This window comes from Heterodontus francisci, chromosome 26 (assembly GCF_036365525.1).
Source record: "Heterodontus francisci isolate sHetFra1 chromosome 26, sHetFra1.hap1, whole genome shotgun sequence".
Taxonomy (NCBI): Eukaryota; Metazoa; Chordata; class Chondrichthyes; order Heterodontiformes; family Heterodontidae; genus Heterodontus; species Heterodontus francisci.
Window position 1 is genome coordinate 33,567,357 of NC_090396.1, and position 25,158 is coordinate 33,592,514.

General features: G+C 44.7%; 1 protein-coding gene across 2 annotated transcripts in view; it reads left to right on the plus strand.

Moving 5' to 3' along the window:
- Positions 1-25,158, plus strand: part of tbcd (tubulin folding cofactor D) — a 370,097-nt gene that overhangs the window by 327,637 nt on the left and 17,302 nt on the right. For both annotated transcript variants that reach the window (XM_068057991.1, XM_068057992.1), the window contains exons 33-35: positions 14,514-14,635; positions 16,053-16,130; positions 22,986-23,075. In XM_068057991.1, coding sequence (XP_067914092.1) covers positions 14,514-14,635; positions 16,053-16,130; positions 22,986-23,075 — 290 coding nt within the window. The remainder of the gene's footprint in view (positions 1-14,513; positions 14,636-16,052; positions 16,131-22,985; positions 23,076-25,158) is intronic.

The window sequence follows — 25,158 nt, forward strand, 5'->3', positions numbered from 1 at the left end:
AACATATTTTCATTAGTTGATGAGGTATATTCACATCTTATTGACGTTTATAGGACCAAAGTCTGTTGAATAGTAGGAAAATATACAAAATATAATCATATATTTGTAATTGTCACTCATAATGATAGAATTGGCATATTTTGTGAACAGAAAAACCTTGAAACAGCTATTTATGGAACACCTTTAACATAAACAATTTCCCAAGATGCATCACAGATAGGCGTATGGAAAACAAGCAAAGAAGAGATTAGAAAGGGTACACAAAAGCTTGAGCAGGAGTCAGATTTTTGGAGGTTTTTATAGAAGAGAGACAGGGAAATTTAGGGAAGGAATTCCAGTGAGTCAGATTCAGGTTACTGAGGGCTCTGCCACCAATGGTGGGTCAAAGGAGAGAAGAGTGAGAGGAGCAGGAATTCTTAGTGGGTGTTATATGGTTGAAGGAGTTTGTGGAGGAAGGTTGCAGTAAAACTATGGAAGGATTTACAGATGCGGTCAAAGATTGTACATTTTATATGAGTTGGAGAGCCAGTGTAAGTCATTGAAGCTGGAGAAATGGGAACGCATCATATATGTAACAGCTGTAGATAAGTTGGAGGGTGAAGGATGGGAGGTCAGCAGAGCATTAGTGGTATAAGGATTACAGCAACGGAGGGACTGTGGCAGTCACAGAGGTGGGCAATGTTTCAAAGTGCAAGTAAGTGTTCTGTGTGATGGAGAAGATAAAATACCTGTGCTATTAACATATAGCTTCCGGTAACAAAATACAACAGAGATCCTGTACAATTTCTTCCCAGTTTTTGGGAGGAGTGAGTCTCTGTTGTTTCTACTCCGACCTTTCTTTGTCTCAGTCTATGCTAGTCTAAAGACCTATTTTATCGGCTAGTGTAGACCTATCATTTTCTTTTCTCTCTGACATGTGGCACTCCTTTAAAGTAAAATACTACAAGCAACTCAACCAAAACTGGTCAAAGTTCCTCGAGGAATATAGGCAAGTTCAAATAAGTAGCAAGGTAGAAAATCCAGTTCTGTAACACGAGAACTTCTGAACTGCCAAGTTAATGGCATCGTTTAACTTAGTTTCTTTACAGACATATCTAAAACAATGGCTACCATTATAATAGTCTTGCTTTTACTTGGCAAGCACACTGTGGTTTGGCTCATAGGAATCAAAAATGTGGCAGTATGTACTGTGTACAATTAGATCAAATTCAAATAATAGGAATCATTGATGGTTTATGAAGGAAAATAGAATCCCCACAAAAACACAAACAAAAAAATAGTCAATCATTTCATTTTACCAGCAGTCTGGGTTGTGATATAGTTGATAATTCTTTTATCTTACAGGTGGTAGGTATCATGAAAGCTAGCTAAGAGTTGTCAGAGGATTATTTATCTTTGGCAAGTGGCTCCATTTCTATTAGCACTAATATTTCTTTGCTGTGTTCACCTACTTGAATTACAAGGGCCAGAGGGTTAGGTCTGCAACTCAACTTGGGGAAATTGTTTGATGTCTTAATTCCACAAAATGTTTAATTTCTTAGTGCTGGGCAGTGTCCTATTTGCAAAATTTTTTGATAAGTGACTCGCAAAGTTCCATAATGCTTAAATAGTGGGGTGCAACAACAAAGTTTGGATATTTTTGACTTACCTAATCCTGAATATTTTTGTTGAAATTATACCATCCGCTTTCTTGGGTATTTTTGAAGAATATATTGGCACCTGACTAAGTTTGCCAAGTGAGCCCAACATTTAGGAAAAAGGTCTGATAACTTACAATTTATTTTAACACAGACCTCTTGCAAACTTTATAATAATTTTCATTTTTTTTAAACTTGGCCACGTTCCTCTCACAGTCTACAATGTTTAAAAATAAAACAGGGCTCTATCATATTAATTCTAAGTTCTGAAATAAATGCTGAAAAACATAATTTAGGTTCCTCAAATGTAGGAGAGTTTTCTTTTTATACTTAGTCACACTAGGGCTTTGAGTGTTGCTGACAGGTCATTAATGTTCCTGGGCGCACATTTCTCCCACCTTCAGGAGTACCATGCGCCCTCAGGCTGCTCGGCTGTTGCGTCTGCTGGTGGCTGCAGACCTAGAGGCTTGTCATCCGGGTGTTGCGTTGCACTCACCTTGCCAGAGTGAAAAAAGGTAATTAAACCTCTTGTGGCACCACACACAGGTCCTCCTAACAACACTGTGGCTGCTCACATACTCTGCCACCTCCAGCCAGGCCTGCTTAGTTTGGCTGGGTGGGCTTCTCCTGCCATCATGCGGGAACAGAGCCCCTCACCTTTCTCACACAGCCTCCAGCATTAAGTCAGAGGCGGCATCACTAAACCTTGGAACAACCCTGCCACAGGTGCCTGGCCTGTGCCTCTCCCCCTGCTCACTTTTGCCTGTCATTGTATTGCAGGACAGCAGTTATAATAATAGATGTCATCACGCCTTTAAATCAGGCCCCCATTTTCAAGCTCCCGCCTTCTTCCCGTGCCCACCGCTACTAATTGGCCTTTAAATCAGCCCTCTAGCCAATTAGGACCGACCTCTGGAAAAATGGCGACCTGTGACTGCTTCCCCCTTGGAGCAGGGTAGAAACCTGGAAATGACACTGTGTCAGAGTCCTGACCCAAATAGAAAATCCTGCCCTTGGTCAAAGAGGTAGGTTTTAAGGAGCCCCTTAAAAGAAAAAAAGAGATGTAGAGAGTCCAAGAGGTTTAGGGAGGGAATTCCAGAGCGTAGGTCTTACGCAGCTGAAGGCATGGCCACCAGTGGTGGAGCAATTAAAATTGGAGACGCTCAGAAGGCCAGAATTAGATGAGTGCAGATATCTGAGCGTTCTGGGGTGGAACGGATTAGAGATAGAGAGGGTGGAGGCTATGGAGGGATTTGAATAGGACTTGGTGCAAGTAAGGTCACAGGCAGCAGCGTTTTGGATGGCCTCACATTTACACAGTGTAGAATATGGGAGGCCAGACAGGAGTGTGGTGGAATAGTTTAGTTTAGAGATACAGCACTGCAACAGGCCCTTCAGCCCACCGAGTCTGTGCCGACCATCAACCACCCATTTATACTAATCCTCCACTAATTCCATATTCCTACCACATCCCCACCTGTCCCTATATTTCCCTACCTATACTAGGGGCAATTTATCATGGCCAATTAACCTATCACCCTGCAAGTCCTTTTTGGCATGTGGGAGGAAACCGGAGCACCCGGAGGAAACCCACGCAGACACAGGGAGAACTTGCAAACTCCACACAGGCAGTACCCAGAATTGAACCCGGGTCGCTGGAGCTGTGAGGCTGCGGTGCTAACCACTGCGCCACTGTGCCGCCCAAATAAAAAAAAACTAATGCTGTGCTTTTAGATGATGATGCCGATGGGAAGATGTAGATGAGAAATAGGAGGGGGCTAAGGATAGATCCTGAGGGGATAGCAGAGGCAATGTGCGGGAACGGGAAGAAAAGGCAATGCAAGTGATACCCTGGCCTAGATTAGGTAGATACAAGTGGAGCCAGGTAAGTGCAGTCCCACCAGCTGGACGACAGTGGAGAAGCATTGGAGGAAGATGGTGTAGTCAACTGCATCAGAAGCTGCATTACAGGATGAGGAGGGATAGTTTACTTTTGTCACAGTCAGATAGGATGTCGTTTATGACTTTGATAAGAGCCGTTTCAGTACTGTGGCGGGGCAAGAAACGTGATTGGAGGATTCAAACACAGAGTTCTGGGAAGGATGGCACAAATTTAGGAGTCAACAACACTTTCAAGAACTTTGGAGGGGAAAGGAAGGTTGGAGATGGGTGATAGTTCGCAAGGACAGTGCGGTCGAGGGATTTTTTTGGAAAGGGGGTGATGACAATAGATGTAAAGGAGAGAGAGACAGCACCTGAAGAGAGAGAACCATTAACAATATTAGCTACATGGAGACCAGGAGGGGATATTGGGTGGTCAGCAGTTTGCTGGGAATAGGGTCAAAGGAGCAGGAAGTAGGTCTCATGGGCAAGCTGAGCTTGGAGAGGATGCGAAGGCAGGTAGGAGATGAGCGACAAACGAGAGAAAGATGCAAGTTCAAGGCTAAGGCAGGGGAAATCTTTAAAGGAAGTTTGATCTAGTGGGGAGTGGAAGGGAGGGTGCGGCAAAGGCGCAGCTGATCAGATGCTCTCGATCTTAATGACAAAGAAGTCCATGAGCTCCTTGCACTTATTGTTGGAGGTGAGGGTGGAGGAGACAGAGGAGAGGGGTTGAAGAAGACTGTTGCAATGAAGAAAAGAAGCCAGGGGTTATCTTTGCATTCCAGGATAATCCTGGGAAAGTGACCAATTTTAACAGACAAGAGCAAGACCCGATAGTGCTTTATGTGGTCCAGCCAGATCTAGTGGTAAATAGCTAAACCAGTTATCCGGCGTAGGTTTTCAAATCTACGTCTCTTGGACTTAAGGTAATGAAGATGAGGGCCATACCAAGGGGAATGGTCAGGGTGAGTGGTCAATGGTTTTATTGGGGTCTAGGGCATATAGGGTAGGTGAGAGTGTGGTTGAGCAAATCAGCAGCTGCTGAAATGTTGTGGTGCGCAGAGGGCCAAAGGCTAGGCAATTGGGATTTTGAAAGTGCATTTATAAGTGAACTGAGGAATAGTTTTTTTTTCTGGGTCGGATACAGAAGTAGGTAGGATTGGAGGGTGGAAGGGATTGAGGGTGGAGAAGGAAGTGATTAGATTTAGCTTATCTGTGCTCAATACAAAGGGAGTAGCAAAACCACATGAGATTGCAAAGTTGGGCGTGGGGAGGATAGCTGTGAATGAGTTGGGGAGTTTACAGGGAGGTAGCGATTTAAGGAGGATAAGAGGGCATTGAACTTAGAGGAGAGGGAGCATGATGAGTTGAGATGGAGGTTGAAATCACTGAGGATGGGAATTTGCAAAGGCTGAAGGAAGAAAGCAGTGAAGACATCTTGGTGAGAAAATTTTTATTGTACTTGGCTGGGTGGTAGAGAACAAGGGTTTTGAATGAGAGGTGAGATGCTCAAAGGAGAAGAAAGTGCCAGAGGGTGTCAGACTAAGGTCTGATTTGATGATGAGCACCACAACTCCACTGCAATGGTTTTAACAAGGTAAGCGGTAGAAGGTATAGCAAAGTGGGAAGGCTTCATATCGGAGGAAGATGTCATCACCGCCCATCTAGGTTTCCGTCAAGGCCATGATGTCGATGCAATCGTCTACATTAAGTTCAAGTGAACTGACAAATCCGGCGGTAGGTGTGTAGAGGGGTGGTGAGAGCTGACCTGTCAGTGTCCACAGGGTCAATAGTGGGAGGGGTGAGTTGGATGAGGAAGAGTTTGGCAAAATTAGTCCCCAGCGCATGCGCTGGGTGGAAAGTTCGGCGACCGAGCAGGTTAGGGCAATTGGGGTTGCTGCTTCTAATGAGCTAGCACCGAGTGCCGTGATGAGCCCTTCAGATGATGCCAAGAGAGCCACAGAGGGAAGTTGTAGGTTTATCTAAGAGGGAGTCCAGCCTGGGATGGCAGCAAGAGTGCAGTTATTTGTTCACTTTACCAAGTGAGTCATCAAGAATTCTTGAGCAACGCATTAACGCTTTGAGAGCAGGAGCTACAGATTCTTGCCATCAACAAAAAAGATTTGAATTTGTTACGGTAGAGCCTTGTCAAAATTTATTGATCATCTACTGTGCATTTTTAATGACGCATAGGGCTGAATTTTAAGCGACCTAGGGAACGGGAACGGGTGGGAGGGGCATAAAATCGGGATGGGACACATCAGACAGCAAGTCCGACGACGTGACGTCCCATCCCAATTTTACAAATGGTGGCAAAAATTGAGGGCGGAGTTTGGACGGCGACAAAGTGGGCTGGTAGTTAAGAGGCCAATTGGAAGCAATTTTATGGTTGGGTTTGAATTTTTTGAACAGCACATGGGTTTCACACTAGTGTTCTGGAGCTAAACATAGGCATGAGGACAGATTTGGCCTTAGTGGACTGGGCAGGAAGACGGCAAGGTAGGACAGTTGATGAGCAGTGGCAGCTGTTTAAGGAGATATTCAATTCCTCCCAACTAAAATATATTCCAGAGAGGAAGAAAGATTATAAGAAGGGGAAAAAACATCCATGGCTAAGCAAAGACGTTAAGGATAACACAAAGACAAAAACTAAGACATGCCATATTGCAAAGGCCAGTGGCAGGCTGGAAGATTGGGAAACTTTTAAAGATCAACAAAGGTTTACTAAAAAAGTAATAAGAGCAAAGGTAAGTTATGAAAGAAAACTAGCGCAAAATATAAAAACGGATAGCAAAAGGTTCTTTAAATTTATAAAAGGAAAGAGAGTAGCTAAAGTGAATGTTGGTCCCTTGGAGGATGTGACTGGGGAGTTAATAGTGGGGAACACAGAAATGGCGGAGACACTATATCAGTATTTTGCCTCAGTTTTCATGATGGAGGACACTAGTACCATCCCAATAGTAGCAGGTAATGCAGAGGTAATAGAAAGGGAGGAACTTAGAACAATCATCATCACTAGGGAAAAAGTACTGAGCAAACTATTGAGATTGAAAGCAGACAAATCCCCAGGGCCTGATGGCCTACATCCTAGAGCCTTATTGGAAGTGGCAGCGGAGATAGTGGCCGGAATTTTTCGCTGGATGGGCGGGAGCCAGACTCTGATGTGAAAGTCGGTGGTGAACCCACTTCCGCCTAGCCAGGGTATCCGTCCTGTATTTAACGGATCCCCAAGCTTTAATTGTCCCGAGCCGGACTTCTACCCATTTGAGGGAGGAGGTCCCGCCTCAGTAAGCTGCTGGCCAATCAGCGGGCCGGCAGCTCTTAGTCCCCATCGGGAGCGGTGGCCACTGCTGGGACTGCAGCCCAGCCGACGCCATGGATCGAGGAGGGAAGGTAATTTGGGGCATCCCTCACCAGTCGGATCGGTCCTTCCCTGGTGAGGTTGGAGTGGTCGTTTGGAGGGAGGGCGGTATCTTGGGCCTTGGGGGTGGGTTGGAAGGCGGGGGTGGCCCTCAATCGACACCCTGTGCCCGACTGCCCTGCACCCCCTCCCCCGCCCCCCCCCCCCCCTTCCGGGGCACGGAAAGGCCGGCAGCTGTCACTGGGTGACCTTTCACGTCCCCAGCACACCCGCTTGCCACTGTTAAAATACCCATGGAGGCGGGCGAGGGCTCTTAAGTGGCCATTAAGTGGCGACTTAAGGGTCTCGATTTGCCTCGGGCGGGCGGGCCGTTTCCCACCCTCCCTCCCCCTGCTTGACCACCGTAAACGTGTCCGGAGGCGGAAGTGAGGCGGGTAGGCTCCCCGAGCCTGACGCTCAATTTTATGCCGCCCCCACGCCACCATCCGACCCGCTGGGGTGGCGTAAAATTCCAGCCAGTGGATCCATTGATTATAATATTCAAAAATTCCTTGGATGTGGGGAAGGTTCCATTGGATTGGAAAAATGCTAATATAACACCGTTATTCAAAAAGGGAGAGAGGCAGAAAGTAGGAAACTATAGACCAGTTAGTTTAACATCTGTCGTTGGGAAATTGTTAGAATCCATTATTAAGGAAATAATAACAGGACATTTAGAAAGCCAAAAAGCAATCCATCAGAGTCAGCATGAAGGGTAAATCGTGTTTGACTAATTTGCTAGAGTTCTTCGAAGATGTAACAAGTAACGTGGAAAATGGGGATCTTGTAGATGTAGTATATTTGAACTTCCAGAAGGCATTTGATAAGGTGCAGCACAAAAGGTTAATACATAATGTAAGATCACGTGGGATCAGGGGCAATTTATTAGCTTGGATAGAGGATTGGCTCACCAACAGAAAACAGAGTCAGGATAAATGGGTCCTTTTTCTGGTTGGCAAGATGTATCTCGTGGGGTGCCACAGGGTTCAGTCCTTGGGCCCCAACTATTTACAATCTATATTAGTGGCTTGGATGCAGGGATAGAAGGTACGATAGCCAAATTTGCAGATGACACTAAAATAGGTGGGATAGTAAGTTGCAATAAAGAAATAAGAAATTTACAAATGGATATGGATAGGTTAGGTGAATGGACCAAAATTTGGCAGATGGAGTTTAATGTGGATAAGTGTGAGGTTATCCATTTTGGTCGGAAGAATAGAAAGGCAAATTATTATCTAAATGGAGAGCAACTTCAGAGTGCTTCGGTGCAGAGGGATCTAAGTGTCCTCTTGCATGAATCGCAGAAAACTAGTATGCAGGTGCAGCAGGTAATAAAGAAGGCAAATGGAATTTTGGCATTTATTGCTAAAGGAATTCGAGTATAAAAGTAGGGAAGTGTTGCTGCTACTGTACAAGGCATTAGCGAGACCACATCTGGAGTATTGCGTACAGTTTTTGTCCCCTTACTTTGATTCGGGATGTAGTTGCATTGGAGGCAGTTCGGAGGAGGTTCACTAGATTGATTCCAGAGATGAGGGGTTTGTCTTATGAAGAGAGATTGAGCAGTTTAGGCCTTTACTTTCTGGAGTTTAGAAGAATGAGAGGCGATCTAATTGAGGTATATAAGATGATTAAGGGGATTGACAAAGTAGACATAGAGAGGGTATTTCCTCTGGTGGGGTAATCTGGAACGAGAGGTCATAGTTTTAGGATAAGGGGTAGCAGATTTCAAACAGAGATGAGGAGAAATTACTTCTCTCAAAGGGTCGTGAGTCTGTGGAATTCACTACCCCAGAGTGCGGTGGATGCCGGGACATTGAGTAAATTTAAGGAGGAGATAGACAGATTTTTAATTAGTAAAGGGTTGAAGGGTTATGGAGAACGGGCTGGAAAGTGGAGTTGAGGCCAAGATGAGATCAGCCATGATCGTATTAAATGGTGGAGCAGGCTCAAGGAGCTGAATTGCCTACTCCTGCTCTTAGTTCTTATGTTCATGGGGCTTCAAAAGCTTGCCTCCATCAAGTAGGTGACATGGAGGCAGGAAATCATGGCTGGCTGTAAGGGGAGGCCAGCCGGAGGGCTGCCATTGACTGCCGGGCAGGATGGCGAAGGCAGGGCAGCGTGCCTTGTGTGTGGAGTGAGGGCAAGGGCCTTTGAGTTGTGAGGTAGCCACTGCAAGGGCAGGCAATGGTCAAGTGCCACCTTGGCAAAGCTCACATGTGGGGGCAAGAAGTGGTGGGGGGTGCTGCCACTGGGAATGAAGGACCAGTGTTTAGAGAGAAACTACCTATCATGGGCTTCATTCATCCAGGCTTTGGGGACCTCATTGAGGAGGAGATGCAACAAAGTGGAAGGAAGGGCCAGGCATCTGCAGTGGCACCACAATGACCAGTGTGGTCACAGGAGGGTCAGCAGCGGCCTCCAAATAGTGGAGAAGGGCACAGAGGGGAAAGCCAGCAGCTGCCTCCACGCAGAAGGAGGTACCCTCCAGAGAGGGTCTATAGGTCGAGGCTCAACTACCTGCAGATGTCCAAGAGGCAGTGTCAACGAAGTCACCGCCTCTCCAGGGAGGCCCTCGCTGCCCTGTGTACTATGATGCAGGACGACCTGTGCCCCAGGCTACTTGGTGGGAATCCAATGCCGCTGGCACTGAAGGTCACCATGGCACTGAATTTCCATGACTCTGGATCATTCCAGGGATCCATTGGGGACATATGTGGGATCTCGCAGACAGCGGCTCATTGATGCATCAAGGAGGTCATCAATGCCCTTTACAGGAGGGCTGGTGACTATGTGCCCTTCTGCACGGATCCTAACTTCCAAGCTGAAAGGGCCATCATCAGGTTCGAGGGCATTGCTGGATTCCCCCAGATGCAGGGTGTCACTGATTGCAGGCATGTGGCCATCAAGGCTCCTGAACACCAACCAGCGGCCTTCATCAACAGAAAGGACTTCGACTTCAGTGTACAACTGGTCTGAGACCAGCTTAAACAGATCCTGCAGGTTTGTGCATGTTTCTCTGGAAGTTGCCACGATGCCTTCATTTTGACACAGTCCTAGGTGCCAGAACTTCTCTGGTCTCCCTCACGCCTTCAGGGATGGATCCTTGGAGACGAGGGCTACTCACTGAGGACATGGCTACTGACACCTGTGAGAAACAACACACGGATGGGGCAGAGATGTACAGTGCCTAGCACGTGACAAGCGAGCTACCATAGAGCAGGCTATTGGTCTGTTCAATGAGATTCAGGTGTCTAGATTGGTCCTGTGGAGCCCTTCAGTATGCCCTGATAAGGGTTGCATGTATCGTGGTGGTCTGCTGTCTACTGCACAACCTGGCACTGCAGAGGGGGGAGCCGATGAGCAACAAGGATAGCAAGGAGAGGACTGCTTCCTCGACAATGAAGATACGGAGGACAGAGTTGGCTAAGCAAAGCCAGATAAAGGATCACGCGGAAAACGTGAGATTAGCTGTGAGATATGTGCAAGGGAGGCTCGTAATGCCCTTATCTATTTGCATTTCCTTTGATCCTTACTGCCAGTAGTAACTTGACTAATAAAGACATACCTTTATGCAGCCATGCTGTCGCCTTCCTTAATTCCTTCCTTCAGGAGGCACTCGCTCATTGATCATTCACGCATCGCAGATCTGGGCAGGCTCCAGAGTTGACCTCACAGCATGATATCTTGCCTCCAGCCTCTTCAGAGACTGGTTTGCAGCGAAGGGCCAAAGGCCTGACAGAAGATGAGGGAAGTAGTCTGTGCTTTAAAGAAACGATTTATTCACAGTTACGACAGACCCTAATTAAAGGACACAATCACCCATGATAACCCCGTGATTCAATGTGCGCTTCTTTATTCTCTTGTGTGAACTCCTATGAAGTGCTCCCCCTGCGCTGTCAGCTGAAGTGGAGGAATACTGCTGACCTTGCTGCCCCTTGGCTAGGGATGACCCTGGCAGTTATCCTCTGGATGCCTTAGGCCTGAGAGCCCCAGCATGCTGAGGGTCCACTGCACAGAAGCAGTATCACCCTCTGTTGGCAGGAATGAAGGAAAATCTGGCAACACTGGCGGAGGGGCAGGGGAGCAGCTGCCTGCACCATGAGCATCCTGAGAGGAGCCCCCAGCTTTGGTAGGCAGCCAGTCCTCCTCCCTAGCAAGGCAGACTTCTGTCTCCCTGCTCTCCTGAGAGTGCAGAGGACCCGGTGGTCTGCTAGATGGGGCTCTCCATCAGAGGTGCCAATCTGTCAATGGAGGACTCACACCAGTCAGAGACAGTGCTGAGCTGAAGGCTTGGATGGACTCCTCCACCATCATCTGGGCTTGAGCACACATTGCCTCTGGTATTTATGCCAGATATTGCTGGACTTTTTGCTGCAACTACAACATTTCCCGTGATGCTGCTGACGCAAGAGGCGCGTCATTAGCCGCCTTAGCAAGGGCCTGGCATTCGACTGGGAACCCTGGACTGTCACAGCTTCTGTCAGCTGCTCGGGCACGTCAGTGCTGTGCTCACCAGATTGTGCGCCCAGATCTAACCGTGACTACAAACCCACCAACATGTAAATATCTGCGATGGTGGGGGTGCAAGAGTATGAGGTGACGATGGACCTTCTGAGGTGCCGTCCTCCCCCTCAGAGGTGACAGGCTCCCCTGCAGTCTCGGAGGCTATTTGAGCAGGCACCACTTGACCTACCTGGAAGAACAGAGACATGTCGGGGTCAAGGGCCTCCCCTCCCCACATTAGCACACACCCCTACATTGGAGACCCCTGTAGGCACCGGATGCCTAATGATAGCTCTATTGCTGCAGATGCACACTTTTGCCCATGGCGACTTTACTCACCGTGAAGGGAAGGTGCCCCTGCCTCTCTGTCCACGACGCTCCGGCTGTTCTGAGGTCCAGACAGCTCTGTGGCCGCCTCCTTCATCGGGGTTAATATATGGAGAATGGGCAGTCTGCTGCCTGTTTTGGCCCAAGCTCTCTGATTTTGTGCTATTTTCTCCTGCAGATGGAGGGAAGGAAGCGTGTGTGTTGCCCAGCAAGAACACCCCCAAGACATAGGCTGGTGGTAGTCCAGCTGCCACTCACGGGGGCACACAGATTCCTCCTGCATGTAGCCCCTTTCCAGGGACCTCACAACTGTGTGCTATGACAAGTGGCTTCCCTTTCTAGCCACTTCACCATGGCCCAGACAGTTTGCATGCATCCTCTGACTCTTTGCGCACATCTGGGTGGGCACTCCCTCTCCACCCAGTGCACCCTCCTGTTTCAACAGATGCAAGGCCCAAGGTGAAGGCATTAAGAGGTACTCACTTCCACTGCCTGGATGACGTCATTGAGCTGCTTCAGGCACTGGAGCCATGTGCTTGATGTTACCCTGAGGCTGCTGACCACCTGTGCTATCTGGAGCTAGGCCTGTTTGATTAGGCTGCCAGGTCTCCTCCTCCTGTCCCTCAGGAATAAAATGTGCTTTCTCTCCCTGGAAGCCTGGATAAGTATCTGGAGGAAGGCATCAGGGAAGCGTGGGGCTGCCTGGGGTCTACTCTCAGCCATCTCCTAAATATTCTGTGACCACCTCCTCCCCTAGGCCTGCAGACTGCAAATTTACCTGCATGGCTGGCAGCCCTTTAAAAATGGCATCAGCACCTGCAAGGCTTCAGCTCTCTGCCTCCAGACCTGACTCCAGCCACGCAATCGGTCGGGTCCCACAAATCATTGGTTTAGTTGGCTGGTCACCACTGGATCGCGTGCGGCCAGCCGCACCTATCTCTGATGTGCCTCGCGCCCATTTTGGTCCCGATAGCGGGACTGGCATCAATGTGATAAAATCCGGCCCTTATTTTCCATAAATATTTAATTTTGCCTGCAGTTTTACCTACAGTGGATCTGGATTATGTGTGATCTATATTCAGTTAAATAAAGCAATTTACCTTTTCTCACCGCAATGAGGTGCATTTCCATAACGGTTTAATTACCTGGTTCTAGTGCAGACACCACAGAAATAGCAGCAACAATTTTAAATTCAGCACATTTGCTATGTGGCAACCTTAATATTTCATAAAGTTTATCTTTTATTAGGCTCAAAGTAATCTTCTGTTGTCCACTTACATCGCTGTTCTTTTCACAATGATTTCCAGGCTCTCTCAATTTATCGACATAGTTGCATGCCCATTGTTGGTGCTTATTGCAATTTTTTTTATTCAGTATTTTATTTATAAATCTTAAAAGAATTTGGGAATGACTAAGGAGTACACATTGGGGGGAAAAAAGACAACCTTCACCTTTCCTACATTCTGTTTTTGTATTGCTGAGGTAAGATTTTAATTTATTTATTTCAAACTACCACAGATGCAGTGATACATAAATGGATGGGGCAAGTTCAGTAAGTGAGTAGCAGAAAAAATGCATTTGATCTAAGCTCACCTTAATACTCCAGACAGCATTTCAGCCTCTGCTGATCAGTATCCAAATGATGGTTATATCATTTATGTTGAGATACTGTCATTCCGGCTAGCTGCTAACATTAAAAATAACTGAAGCTTATAAATTCAAGTAAGTCCATTAGAAAAGCCACACCAAAAAACATACTGGCAATTAATGTTGATGTTGGAGCTTTCAAGTTGATTGGTGGTAATTAATGTAACAATAGGATTTTTCTTGAGTATTCAATGGAAGCGAGCGAATTTCCAAAGGTGGACTGGGAGTAGAAGAGATTGAAGATAGGACAGAGATACCTTCGCATATGCAAACAGTCAGCTTTTTTACGTTGACAGTAAGCATTTCAACCCATGTCAGTTTATGGGTGTTTCAGACAGAAAAAAAATCTGTTTTTTTTTTCACTGAGATTAGAAGTTGCTATCCAATTAGGGTAATTGGGCAAGACTGGCAGCTGCCAGACCAGATCTGGTTATTTTAAATCAGAGAATGATTATAGCACGGAAGGAGGCCTTTCAGCCTGTTGTGTCCAAGCCGGCTCTGTGCAAGAGCAGCTCAGTTAGTTCCACCCCCTTGCCCTTTCCCCGTAGCCCTACAGTTTGCCACGGGGAACCAAAGCCAGAGCTCCCTGGATGACTAAATAGGTTAATGCCTCCAATGAAGTAGACAGAAGAATGCCATATCAATGAGTTAAGTGTTCACTATTATTAACAGCAGTAACATCTAGCCTCATATATATTAAGGTCTTAAAAGCAAAGTGTTTGGGTGTGACCCTTCATCTAAATTCAGTTCTAAAGTTTTCTTTTGATATTGACTAGGAAGGTATTTGCCAAGACTAAAGCGTTTCCTTTAGTTATGTGTTGGTCAGCTTTTTTCATGCTGAAAAGACTCACAGTGCCACTATAAATGACTTCTGTGTTGAATATAATTGTGTTCCTCTTTTTTTTAATGACCCCATGGCTTTCAATGGGAGAAGCTGATTGTTACTTGCATTTTGTTTTTGAGGGAAAAAGAATGGTACTGTCTGTATCGTAACAAAGCCAACTTCAACAACAGTTGGTTTTTAAATTTGTGTCTTACTTGTTAAATTCACCATACTTCCATGCAGTGGAATGTTTTTATAATCTTGACTTGCTCCATTCTACTTTGTATTTCAGGTGCGATATTCAGCCCAGTCACTCTTTGATTATCTCAAAACAATCCGCAATGACCTGGAAGCCATGAACAAGTTTTGTGGAGTCTTAATACAAATCTTTAAGGATAATATACATAATGACAGGTGGGGAAGCAGGTGGCAATGTATATCGCATATTTATTGTTTGGAAAGTACACTTTTCGTAGGTGGTCAACTCTGGTAGTTCTTTAAAAGCAAAATACTGCAGATGCTGGAAATCTGAAATAAAAACAAGAAATGCAGGAACCACTCAGCAGGTCTGGCAGCATCTGTGGAAAGAGAAGTAGAGTTAACGTTTCGGGTCAGTGACCCTTCTTCGGAACTGACAAATATTAGAAATGTCACAGGTTATAAGCAAGTGAGGTGTGGGTGGGGCAAGAGATAACATAATGGGGCAAGAGATAATGTCCAATCTACACCTCCTTTGTTATCTCGTGTTGGTCAATTAAACAAAAATAACTAATCTTATGGAACTTGTGTCAGTATTTTAGCTAAACTGACTAATGACATATAAGCAGTAACTGTTGTAATTGTATCATACAGATTTTTGCTTGGATACTGTTCCTTTCTGATTGCACTTCAGAAAGGACCACCAATGGGACAAATGTTCTTGTGTGAAAAGATCTCTCTCTAATCTGGTTTCAGTTAGTAATAATTTGCAGGATACAGCCACGGCAACTTAAATGTTTTTAGGCATAATTTTTGTGTGATTCTCTGCCCCCTGCCCCTCCAATACCTCCCACCGCACTCTGCAGGTACTGCCTTTTTTATTTATGCTACTCAAATATAGAAGCCTTTCTGAAATAGAATGGTTCACAGCACAGAAGGAGGACATTCGGCCCATCATGTTTTTCCTCGTGCTCTGCAAGAGCAACTCAGTCTCACTGCCCTGTCTTTTCCCTATAGCTCTGCAAATGTGCTCTCTTCCGCTAATTATCCAATTCCCTTTTGAAAGCCACAATTGAATCTGTCAGCACCACACTCTCAGGTAGTGCATTCCAGATCCTAATCATTTGCTACATAAAAACGTTTTTCCTCATAAAAACGTTGCCTTTGGTTCTTTTGCCATTCGCCTTAAATTGGTGTCTTCTGGTTCTCGACCCTTCCTCCAATGGGAACAGTTTCTCCCTACCTACGCTGTCTAGACCACTCATGATTTTGAACACCTCTCTCAAATCTCCTCTGAACCTTCCATTCTCTAAGGCGAAAACTCCAGATTCTACAATCTATCCGCATAACTGAAGTCCTTCATCTCTGGAACCATTCTCATAAATCTTTTTTGCACCCTCTTTAATGCCTTCATATCCTTCCTAAAGTCTGGCGCCCAAATTTGGACACACTACTTCAGTTGAGGCCAAACCAGTGTTTTATAAAGTTTTATGAACGTTAATTACTCTAAATCAACCATCATGTTGTGAAGTATTTATTTTGAAAGATAAAGATAAGCCCAAGTTAGCGTGGCTTTGAGATAGTAATTCATTTCCAATTTTCCTCCTCCTTCAACACTTTTATTATTTTTTAGGGTGTCCATCCCTATGCTGAAGATGCTTGACCAGATGCTGGCTAATGGATGCTTCGATATTTTCACAGTAGATGAAAGGTATTTATTAATAAGAGATGAAATGTCTGCTTATTACTTTAGAGAACCATTTAGCTCCCAGTATATGACTACTCTACTTTATTGGTTCAATATTTGAACAAATATAGTGCCATTTTTGAATTGAAATACAAATGAGGTTTTCTTTATCAATTTGCCATACCATTTGAACTTCAGTGTACAGTCCCATTGGTTTATGTTCTTATATTGCCAAACAGTGGCTGGAATTTTACCTTGTGAGAAAAAAGTCAGGGTGAGCTGAAATTTTACATGGCCCAGGCCCTTAATTGGCCTCGGTTGAGACTTCCGCCCCTGAGGCAGGAGTCCCACCTCCAAGAACTGCCAGTCAGTCAGAGGGCTGGCAGTTTTTCAGTCCCAGCAGTGCCAATGGGAGTAGTGGCCACTGCTGGGACTGACCCAGCCAGGACCAGCAACAACAGAGGAGGCCCTAGAAAAGGATGAGTGGGAGTCAGACCTTGCCAGGGACAATCGGCTGGGCCCCGGTTAGGGGGTTGGGGGTCGCAATGTAGGGCAGGGGAGCTTGTTTTCAGGGGAGCGGTCTGTGCTGCTGGGGGTGGGGTTCCTCCCTTGGGCACAGGGTGCTCGATCAGGAGTGTCCCACCCCCCCCCAGCCCGTAAGGAGGCAGCCAGGTATTACTGGACTGCCACCTTGTGCAGAAGTGCCCATGTGCCGCTGGTAAGATACCAGCAGTGGTGGGAGGCAGTCCTTAAGTGCAATTAATTGGGCACTTAAGGGCCTCAATTGGCCTTGGGAAGGCAGGCCGTTTGTCACCTCCCCCACCACTGGTAAAATAGCAACGGAGGCAGGTAGGCGACGGGTACGGCACCCTTCACCTCTCACTTGCTTTTTTGCCCACCTCCCAGCCCGCTCCCAGGGGAGGGGTGGGGGTGCGTAAAAGTCCAACCAGTGTTTCCATTCTTGATTTTTGCATCAGATGAGCTGCTGAACAAATCCCTGCTGCCATCACGTTGCTTCCTCTTGCTTGGGATTGTTTGACCTGAATGGCGTGGTGGGAGCTGTGAAATTGGATGGAGAGTTGCCACAGTTTATTGTTGAGCATCTCATAGTGTCTTTTTACAGAGCAACATTGGGAGAAGAAATCAATAAATATGACACCATGCAGTCCCATATCATGTCTTAAGTGCTCTGAAATATGCTGGATGTTTGAAGTAAACTGGAAAGTATAACATTCATATCTTGGAAGTCATGCTATATTTTGTTGAACACTGTTCTCTGCTCGAGATAAATTCCAATCTACAGCAATGTAAGGAGGAGAATCTACACCCAAAGTGAAGTAGAACGAAATGAAATGTCACCATTTTATTTTTGATAATTGAGAAGTTTCTCATTTCTCCATAAGCTACAGCTCGCCATTGAATAGTCACTGAGCAAAAGTACTGTACTCACTTACATTTTTGGTAATTTAACTCTACAAACATAAACCCTGAACACTAGGGAAGTAGAATGTAAAGTGAAACAGTGTTACTCAGTTTACAATATGTACTTATTTTTAATAAATATGAACGTGGAAGCTGCCACATTCCATGAAGGAAATAAGCTGATTAGCTTCTGACTTTAAAATTGATTGCACTTTTGATATTTGTTTGCAGTCTGATACTAACCGTACCAATATAACATTTATAAACAGTACTGTTCAAAAGTAAATGTTAATTGGCGTAAGAGTCCTCTTTGGTTAGATACAGCTTAGCATTGCACTATCTATAGAGTTTTTAAAAAATTGCTCAGCTTTTCTAACTTTAAAGGTTTGTTCTAATATAATGTTTATGTTTACAATAATCAAGATTATATCATCAATAGATGTTTTTAGAAATACCATGAAATCTACAGCAAAACCTAAATGTCATACAAGGATTTGCCAGGTATGAATGTTTTCTGAGGGGGCAATGAGAAGCAATCTAAATTGGTTACTCCTAATCAATTAATGGGAATGATTTGTAAGGTTCCACATGTTGCTGCCATTAAATTTCAAAGGACTGGAAACTGTTGAGCCTTGAACTATTCAATACTCCTCCTTCAGCTAAAAATTAAGTCAAAGGCAGCGCAGCTCTACTTTTATTTCAGAGACCACCCTCGGCCATGTCATAAGAAATGTAATTGACATGCTGCTTATCTTTAAAGCAGATGGCCCTGTGTTCAGGGCACACATGTCCCTGATTCACATAAAGGAAAGCCTGGAAAAGCCTGCATTTTTCCCTTAATGCAGACTTTTTTTTTCAGGAATTTTGCCTGTTGAACAGATGGAATTTTCCCAATTGCCAACAGTATCTGCAACTTGATATATTTCATATAACATCAACCCAGCACTTTTCTTCCAATGCATATTTGAAGTGGGTGGTTGACAGAACAAAATGAGACCTTACTTTGTGGTGCACAAAGATAATTTTTGAACTAACTTGTTCCAGACACAGTAATAGAATTGGCTTCTTTGTACTCTGTTAACAGTGCAATCAATATATGCAATGATTATACTTATTTTACACTGTATTTAAATAGATATCTTGAAAAATGAGAAGTTTGTGAAGTGCCATGTAATAATATTTATAAAATCAGTACTGCAGATTCACATGAATCATTTTGATTGAATGTCTGTTGAACTAGTAATAGCATACCGGCTAAGGTGCCCCTTTCACACTTTGTAATATGGTTGATACTATCCTGTGACCACTTTGCTCCTGGTAGCCAGCCAATGGAACATTATTGCTCACAGCCCTGCTTACTTACCTTGCTAATTATAGGAGAGTGGCACAGGAAAGAATTGTTACGCATGAGAGAAATGTTAAAATAGGTTGACGAAAGAAAATCAACTGTTAAGTTGCATTTGCAGATGCTGTTGAATTATTATAATTTTGTAGAAAAGAATGCAAATGTGTGGACACTTTTCTATTTGGGATGCTCTGAGGATGTGAAAGGTGTTCTATAAATGCAAGTTTGTTCTTTTTATTAATCTATGTCTCCCATGGAATTGCCTTTTTTTCACTCCTTCAGTCCTGCTTCCTTTTACTCAGTATTCTTGATCAGTTTATCATACCCAGACTACTCACTTTAAAATGTTTTCCTTTTTCTATCACTATTTTTTGTTATTTTGCTTATCAATCTTTATCTTTTATTTGCTGATTTTTCTTCCTACTGATATTTTCCTTTTTTAAAATCTATCCCTTTCCGCTCTGTAGGCCTTGTAGATAAATGCACCTCCCAATGTGTACCAGTACATACAAATGAAGGAGGTTCCCAGTTTACTTCATGGTCTATTCCAAGTTAGCTGATCTCCATTAAGGCAATGCAGTTGGTCTCAAAACATTAGGGCTCAATCCTCATCACTCCGAATCACTGCAGGGAAATACACTGGCATGGATATCAGGTGAGGACTGAATTGGATTCACCTGATGTTCCATACTATTAAATAGTCTTCAGACAGTCAGTGGCTATGTTTACACATGAAGAATGGCTACTTGATTGAGGTACTGGAGGGTTATTGGGATCCATGCAATTGTATGCCAGCATGATGTAACATCTTATGAGAGGGAAGAGAAAAAAGAGAAGTAAATTGTGGGGAATGGTGTTGACGGAAAGGGAGGCAAAAAAAATCTCTTACCCCCTCTCTCACAACAAGATGATACTTAATGACAAATAATGTATTCTGCTTTTCCTGAGCTTCAGGCCTGTAATAGTACACGCTGTGCCTATGTCCATTGCAATATGATTCACAAAACAATTGTTTCCTCTAATTTTCCCATCTCTTTTCCTGCAGTACTTCCCTCAAGCTGGTATATGGTCCCTGGGCATATGCATCTCTCTATCACCTCTTCCAAGTAACCCTTCTTTATTTTTTTAAAATTCATTCATGGGATGTAGGCATCACTGGCCAGGCCAGCATTTATTGCCCATCCCTAATTGCCCTTGAGAAGGTGGTGGTGAGCTGCCTTCTTGAACCGCTGCAGTCCAATTGGGGTAGGTATACCCACAGTGCTGTTAGGAAGGGAGTTCCAGGATTTTGACCCAGCGACAGTGAAGGAATGGCAATATAGTTCCAAGTCAGGATGGTGTGTGACTTGGAGGGGAACTTGCAGCTGGTGGTGGTCCCATGTATTTGCTGCCCTTGTCCTTCTAGTTGATAGAGTTTGCGGGTTTGGAAGGTGCTGTCTAAGGAGCCTTGGTGCATTGCGGCAGTGCATCTTGTAGATGGTACACACTGCTGGCACTGTGTGTCGGTGGTGGAGGGAGTGAATGATTGTGGATAGGGTGCCAATCAAGCGGGCTGCTTTGTCCTGGATGGTGTCGAGCTTCTTGAGTATTGTTGGAGCTGCACCCATCCAGGCAAGTGGAGAGTATTCCATCACACTCCTGACTTGTGCCTTGCAGATGGCGGACAAGCTTTGGGAAGTCAGGAGGTGAGTTACTCGCCTCAGGATTCCTAGCCTCTGACCTGCTCTTGTAGCCACGGTATTTATATGGCTACTCCAGTTCAGTTTCTGGTCAATGGTAGCCCTTAGGATGTTGATAGTAGGGGATTCAGCGAGTGTAATGCCGTTGAATGTCAAGGGGAGATGGTTAGATTCTCTCTTGTTGGAGATGGTCATTGCCTGGTACTTGTGTGGCGCAAATGTTACTTGCCACTTATCAGCCCAAGCCTGGATATTGTCCCGGTCTTACTGTATTTCTACACGGACTGCTTCAGTATTTGAGGAGTCACGAATGGTGCTGAACATTGTGCAATCATCAGCGAACATCCCCACTTCTGACCTTATGATTGAAGGAAGGTCATTGATGAAGCAGCTGAAGATGGTTGGGCCTCGGGCACTACCCTGAGGAACTCCTGCAGTGATGTCCTGGAGCTCAGCTGATTGACCTCCAACAACCACAACCATCTTCCTTTGCGCTAGGTATGACTCCAGCCAGCGGAGGGTTTTCCCCCTGATTCCCATTGACCTCAGTTTTGCTAGGGCTCCTTGATGCCATACACGGTCAAATGCTGCCTTGATGTCAAGGGCAGTCACTCTCGCCTCACCTCTTGAGTTCAGCTCTTTCGTCCATGTTTGAACCAAGGCTGTAATGAGGTCAGGAGCTGAGTGGCCCTGGTGGAACCCAAACTGAGCGTCACTGAGCAGGTTATTGCGAAGCAAGTGCCGCTTGATGGCATTGTTGATGACGCCTTGCATCACTTTACTGATGATAGAGAGTAGGCTATTGGGGCGGTAATTGGCCGGGTTGGATTTGTCCTGCTTTTTGTGTACAGGACATACCTGGGCAGTTTTCCACATTGCAGGGTAGATACCAGTGTTGTAGCTGTACTGGAACAGCTTGGCTAAGGGCACGGCAAGTTCTGAAGCACAAGTTTTCAGTACTGTTGCCGGAATATTGTCAGGGCCCATAGCTTTTGCAGTATCTAGTGCCTTCAGTCGTTTCTTGACATCACGCGGAGTGAATCGAATTGGCTGAAGTCTGGCATCTGTGATGCTGGGGACTTCAGGAGGAGTATATATGTTTATATGTTTATATATGTTTGTAAATATGTCTGGGCTGTGAGTGTTCTGCACTGCCAAGTTAAGTCCTCTCCTCATCCAATATCACACACATGCACTTTCCCAATAAAAAATCACTGGTTAGTTACCTGTGGTGATTGATTTTTAAAAAAAATCTGTATAAAGACATGGACATTCATGGCTGTCTAACTGTGCAATGTATTAGTATAGCTGTATTACTCACAACTGTTAATATTCAAGCTAAGTAACTGTCAAAAGTGCACATAGTATTTTTCTCTCCTCAGATTTGCACAGGCCAATTATGGCAGCCCCACCACCACAGCAGCGAGCTCATCTCAGAGCAGGGATTGAATCTAAGAGTTACCTTCTGTACATAGTTCAGCACCATACCACATGGTGATTTAACCCACTGGGCTATCAGGGGAATTCCTGGCAATAATTTTATTTATAATTTTTTTTAATCACTTCAGTTGGCAAACCTCAACCTGTAGTATGAAGTCAGAGCAGCAATTTATAAAGTCTGTCTTAATGCAAAATAGATCAATTTGTGACTTGAAACTGGCTTTCCTCTACTGTCCAATAGCTTATATGGTCTGCCGTTACACCATGGTTTATTTTATAAGCCATAGCTCACTGTTCAGCTTCTTAAATCCTTCTGGAAGCTGCAATGCTTTGTTTGCTTGTGCTTGAGAAGTGTAATTTATTATTAATATGATCATTGTGTGGCAATGTATATGGACCTAAATTGTATTTGGGTGCCTTGGAGCAAATCGATTTTGGATACTATTCCTCTTGACCTCCTACACCCGCCCTTCTCCTTCCCCTACGCAACTTGATGCTCAGAAGTATGTGTGTCCTCTCGCATGAAGATGCAAGCAGGTTATTCGTATACATGAATGTTCAGTTCAAAGTGAACAAAATTTGCTTTTGGGAAGAGTTTGTGAACATTTTCTGCCATTTATTCATTTTTTGCATTTCCATTTATTTTACAAATTTTTCTTTTAAAATAAATGGATGGACACTTAACACTTCAGTGTTCTTTATAGTTATTTCCCACGTGCACAATTGTAAAGATAGCCAGCTTCAGGGCACTCGTGTTAAGAAACTAGAATTTGGTTAACTGTAGTAATCAGTGTGGTGCTTTGTGGAAAGTATTATGTAAGGGCAAGGATTGCTTATGAGTAACTTTCTATTTATTATGGATCAAAACTGACAAAAGGAAAAATCGCAGCAATCAGACATCTATGACTGAAAATATCCTCCAGAGCACAGTAGAAGATAGCATAAATACAGTTTCCGCACATGTTTGATGTTTTGTTTCTGCTTGTTTCTCAGTCACTTCTATGCTAAAGAGTTGCTTTTCCTCTGCAAGGAGGAAATCCGGAAATCCAAAGACGTCCAGAAACTTCGAGCTAGCATTTCAGTGTGAGTAGATCCAGGCATCCATTGTATTTTTTGATAATAGAAACAAAAAGTGCTTGAAATACTCAGCAGCTCTGGCAGCATCTGTGGAGAGAGAAGCAAAGTTAACGTTTCAGGTCTGTGGCCTTTCATCAGAACTGGCAACAGTGATGAAAGGTCACAGACTGAAACGTTAACTCTGAATGGTGCAGAAACTAATAAAATACTGTGAAACTAAATAAACGGTGAATACCTTAACAACATGTTGCACTTGCCTGCGAAATGAGAAGAGCATCTATGATGCTTCAGACATTGAGTTAACATCTCAGCTGGCATTTGTGGTGCTAGTTTACAGCAAAGCTTTTCATTATTTGGAGGCAGGAAAATTCAAACAGAAATCACTTTTGTACACCGCTAACAGCCATTTACTCACCTCTGTTGATAAGAGCCTTCATAATCAGGATTAGTGGGTAGCTTGGTGAGACCCAGTGAGTGAGTGGTGGGGAAGTGTTATACAGCACCTATGTGATTGATATTTGTTGACCTGACCACTTGTGAGTTAATTTAAACTTCCTCTTTGGCCTCCTTATCTCGAGAGATAATGGGTAAGCGCCTGGAGGTGGTCAGTGGTGTGTGGAGCAGCGTCGGGAGTGGCTATAAAGGCTCATTCTAGAGTGACAGGCTCTTCCACAGGTGCTGCAGAAAAATTTGTTTGTCGGGGCTGTTACACAGTTGGCTCTCCCCTTGCGCTTCTGTCTTTTTTCCTGCCAACTGCTAAGTCTCTTTGACTCGCCACACTTTAGCCCTGCCTTTATGGCTGTCCGCCAGCTCTGGCGAACGCTGGCAACTGACTCCCACGACTTGTGATCAATGTCACAGGACTTCATGTCGCGTTTGCAGACGTCTTTAAAGCGGAGACATGGTCGGCCGGTGGGTCTGATACCAGTGGCGAGCTCGCTGTACAATGTGTCCTTGGGGATCCTGCCATCTTCCATGCGGCTCACATGGCCAAGCCATCTCAAGCACTGCTGACTCAGTAGTGTGTATAAGCTGGGGGTGTTGGCCGCCTCGAGGACTTCTGTGTTGGAGATACGGTCCTGCCACCTGATGCCAAGTATTCTCCGGAGGCAGCGAAGATGGAATGAATTGAGACGTCGCTCTTGGCTGGCATACGTTGTCCAGGCCTCGCTGCCATAGAGCAAGGTACTGAGGACACAGGCTTAATACACTCGGACTTTTGTGTTCCGTGTCAGTGCGCCACTTTCCCACACTCTCTTGGCCAGTCTGGACATTGCAGTGGAAGCCTTTCCCATGCGCTTGTTGATTTCTGCATCTAGAGACAGGTTACTGGTGATAGTCGAGCCTAGGTAGGTGAACTCTTGAACCACTTGCAGAGCGTGGTCGCCAATATTGATGGATGGAGCATTTCTGACGTCCTATCCCATGATGTTCGTTTCCTTACACAATATATAAATCGATCAAGAGCTGTTGAAGAAGGCAAAGAATCTAGGGTTTTGTTAAGACTCTCCATGTCAACTGCATTAATATTTCTGATCAACTTTTCTACCATTGTAGTTACAGGCAAGTTGGCATTGGTCCTATAGTGAGTCAAAGGTTTCCAATTTTACAATGAGCACAGAAAGGGCTTTGTTTTCACTGCCATATTCAGTGCCTGTGATGTTTGCTAATTGGTCTCTATCCACAAAGCTGCCTTAATCTGATCATTCTGACTGAGCAATGATAAGATCTCTTTATTTTAATTTAGAGAATGTTTTAATAAAAAAAGATGTGTTCTCTACAGGGAAGAAGAATTTGACAAACTTTTTGTTGCATTTTTAATCAAGCCATGCACTGATCTGAATTGTATATCTTCATCTTGAAAGCTATGCCCTGTTATTGAGTAATTCTTGTAATCTGCAGTTGTCAGTTCATGAAAATCTAACCTGCACAGATTTTTCTGCACAGAACTTGGAACAGTAAACAAAAAGAATCTTCAATAATTTTTGCAAGAGTGATATCCATATCTCTGCCATTCATATTGATTTTGTCTTTCCTCTCCTGTTTTAATCACTTCATCAAATTAACGACTACTTTTCTGTTTAATATT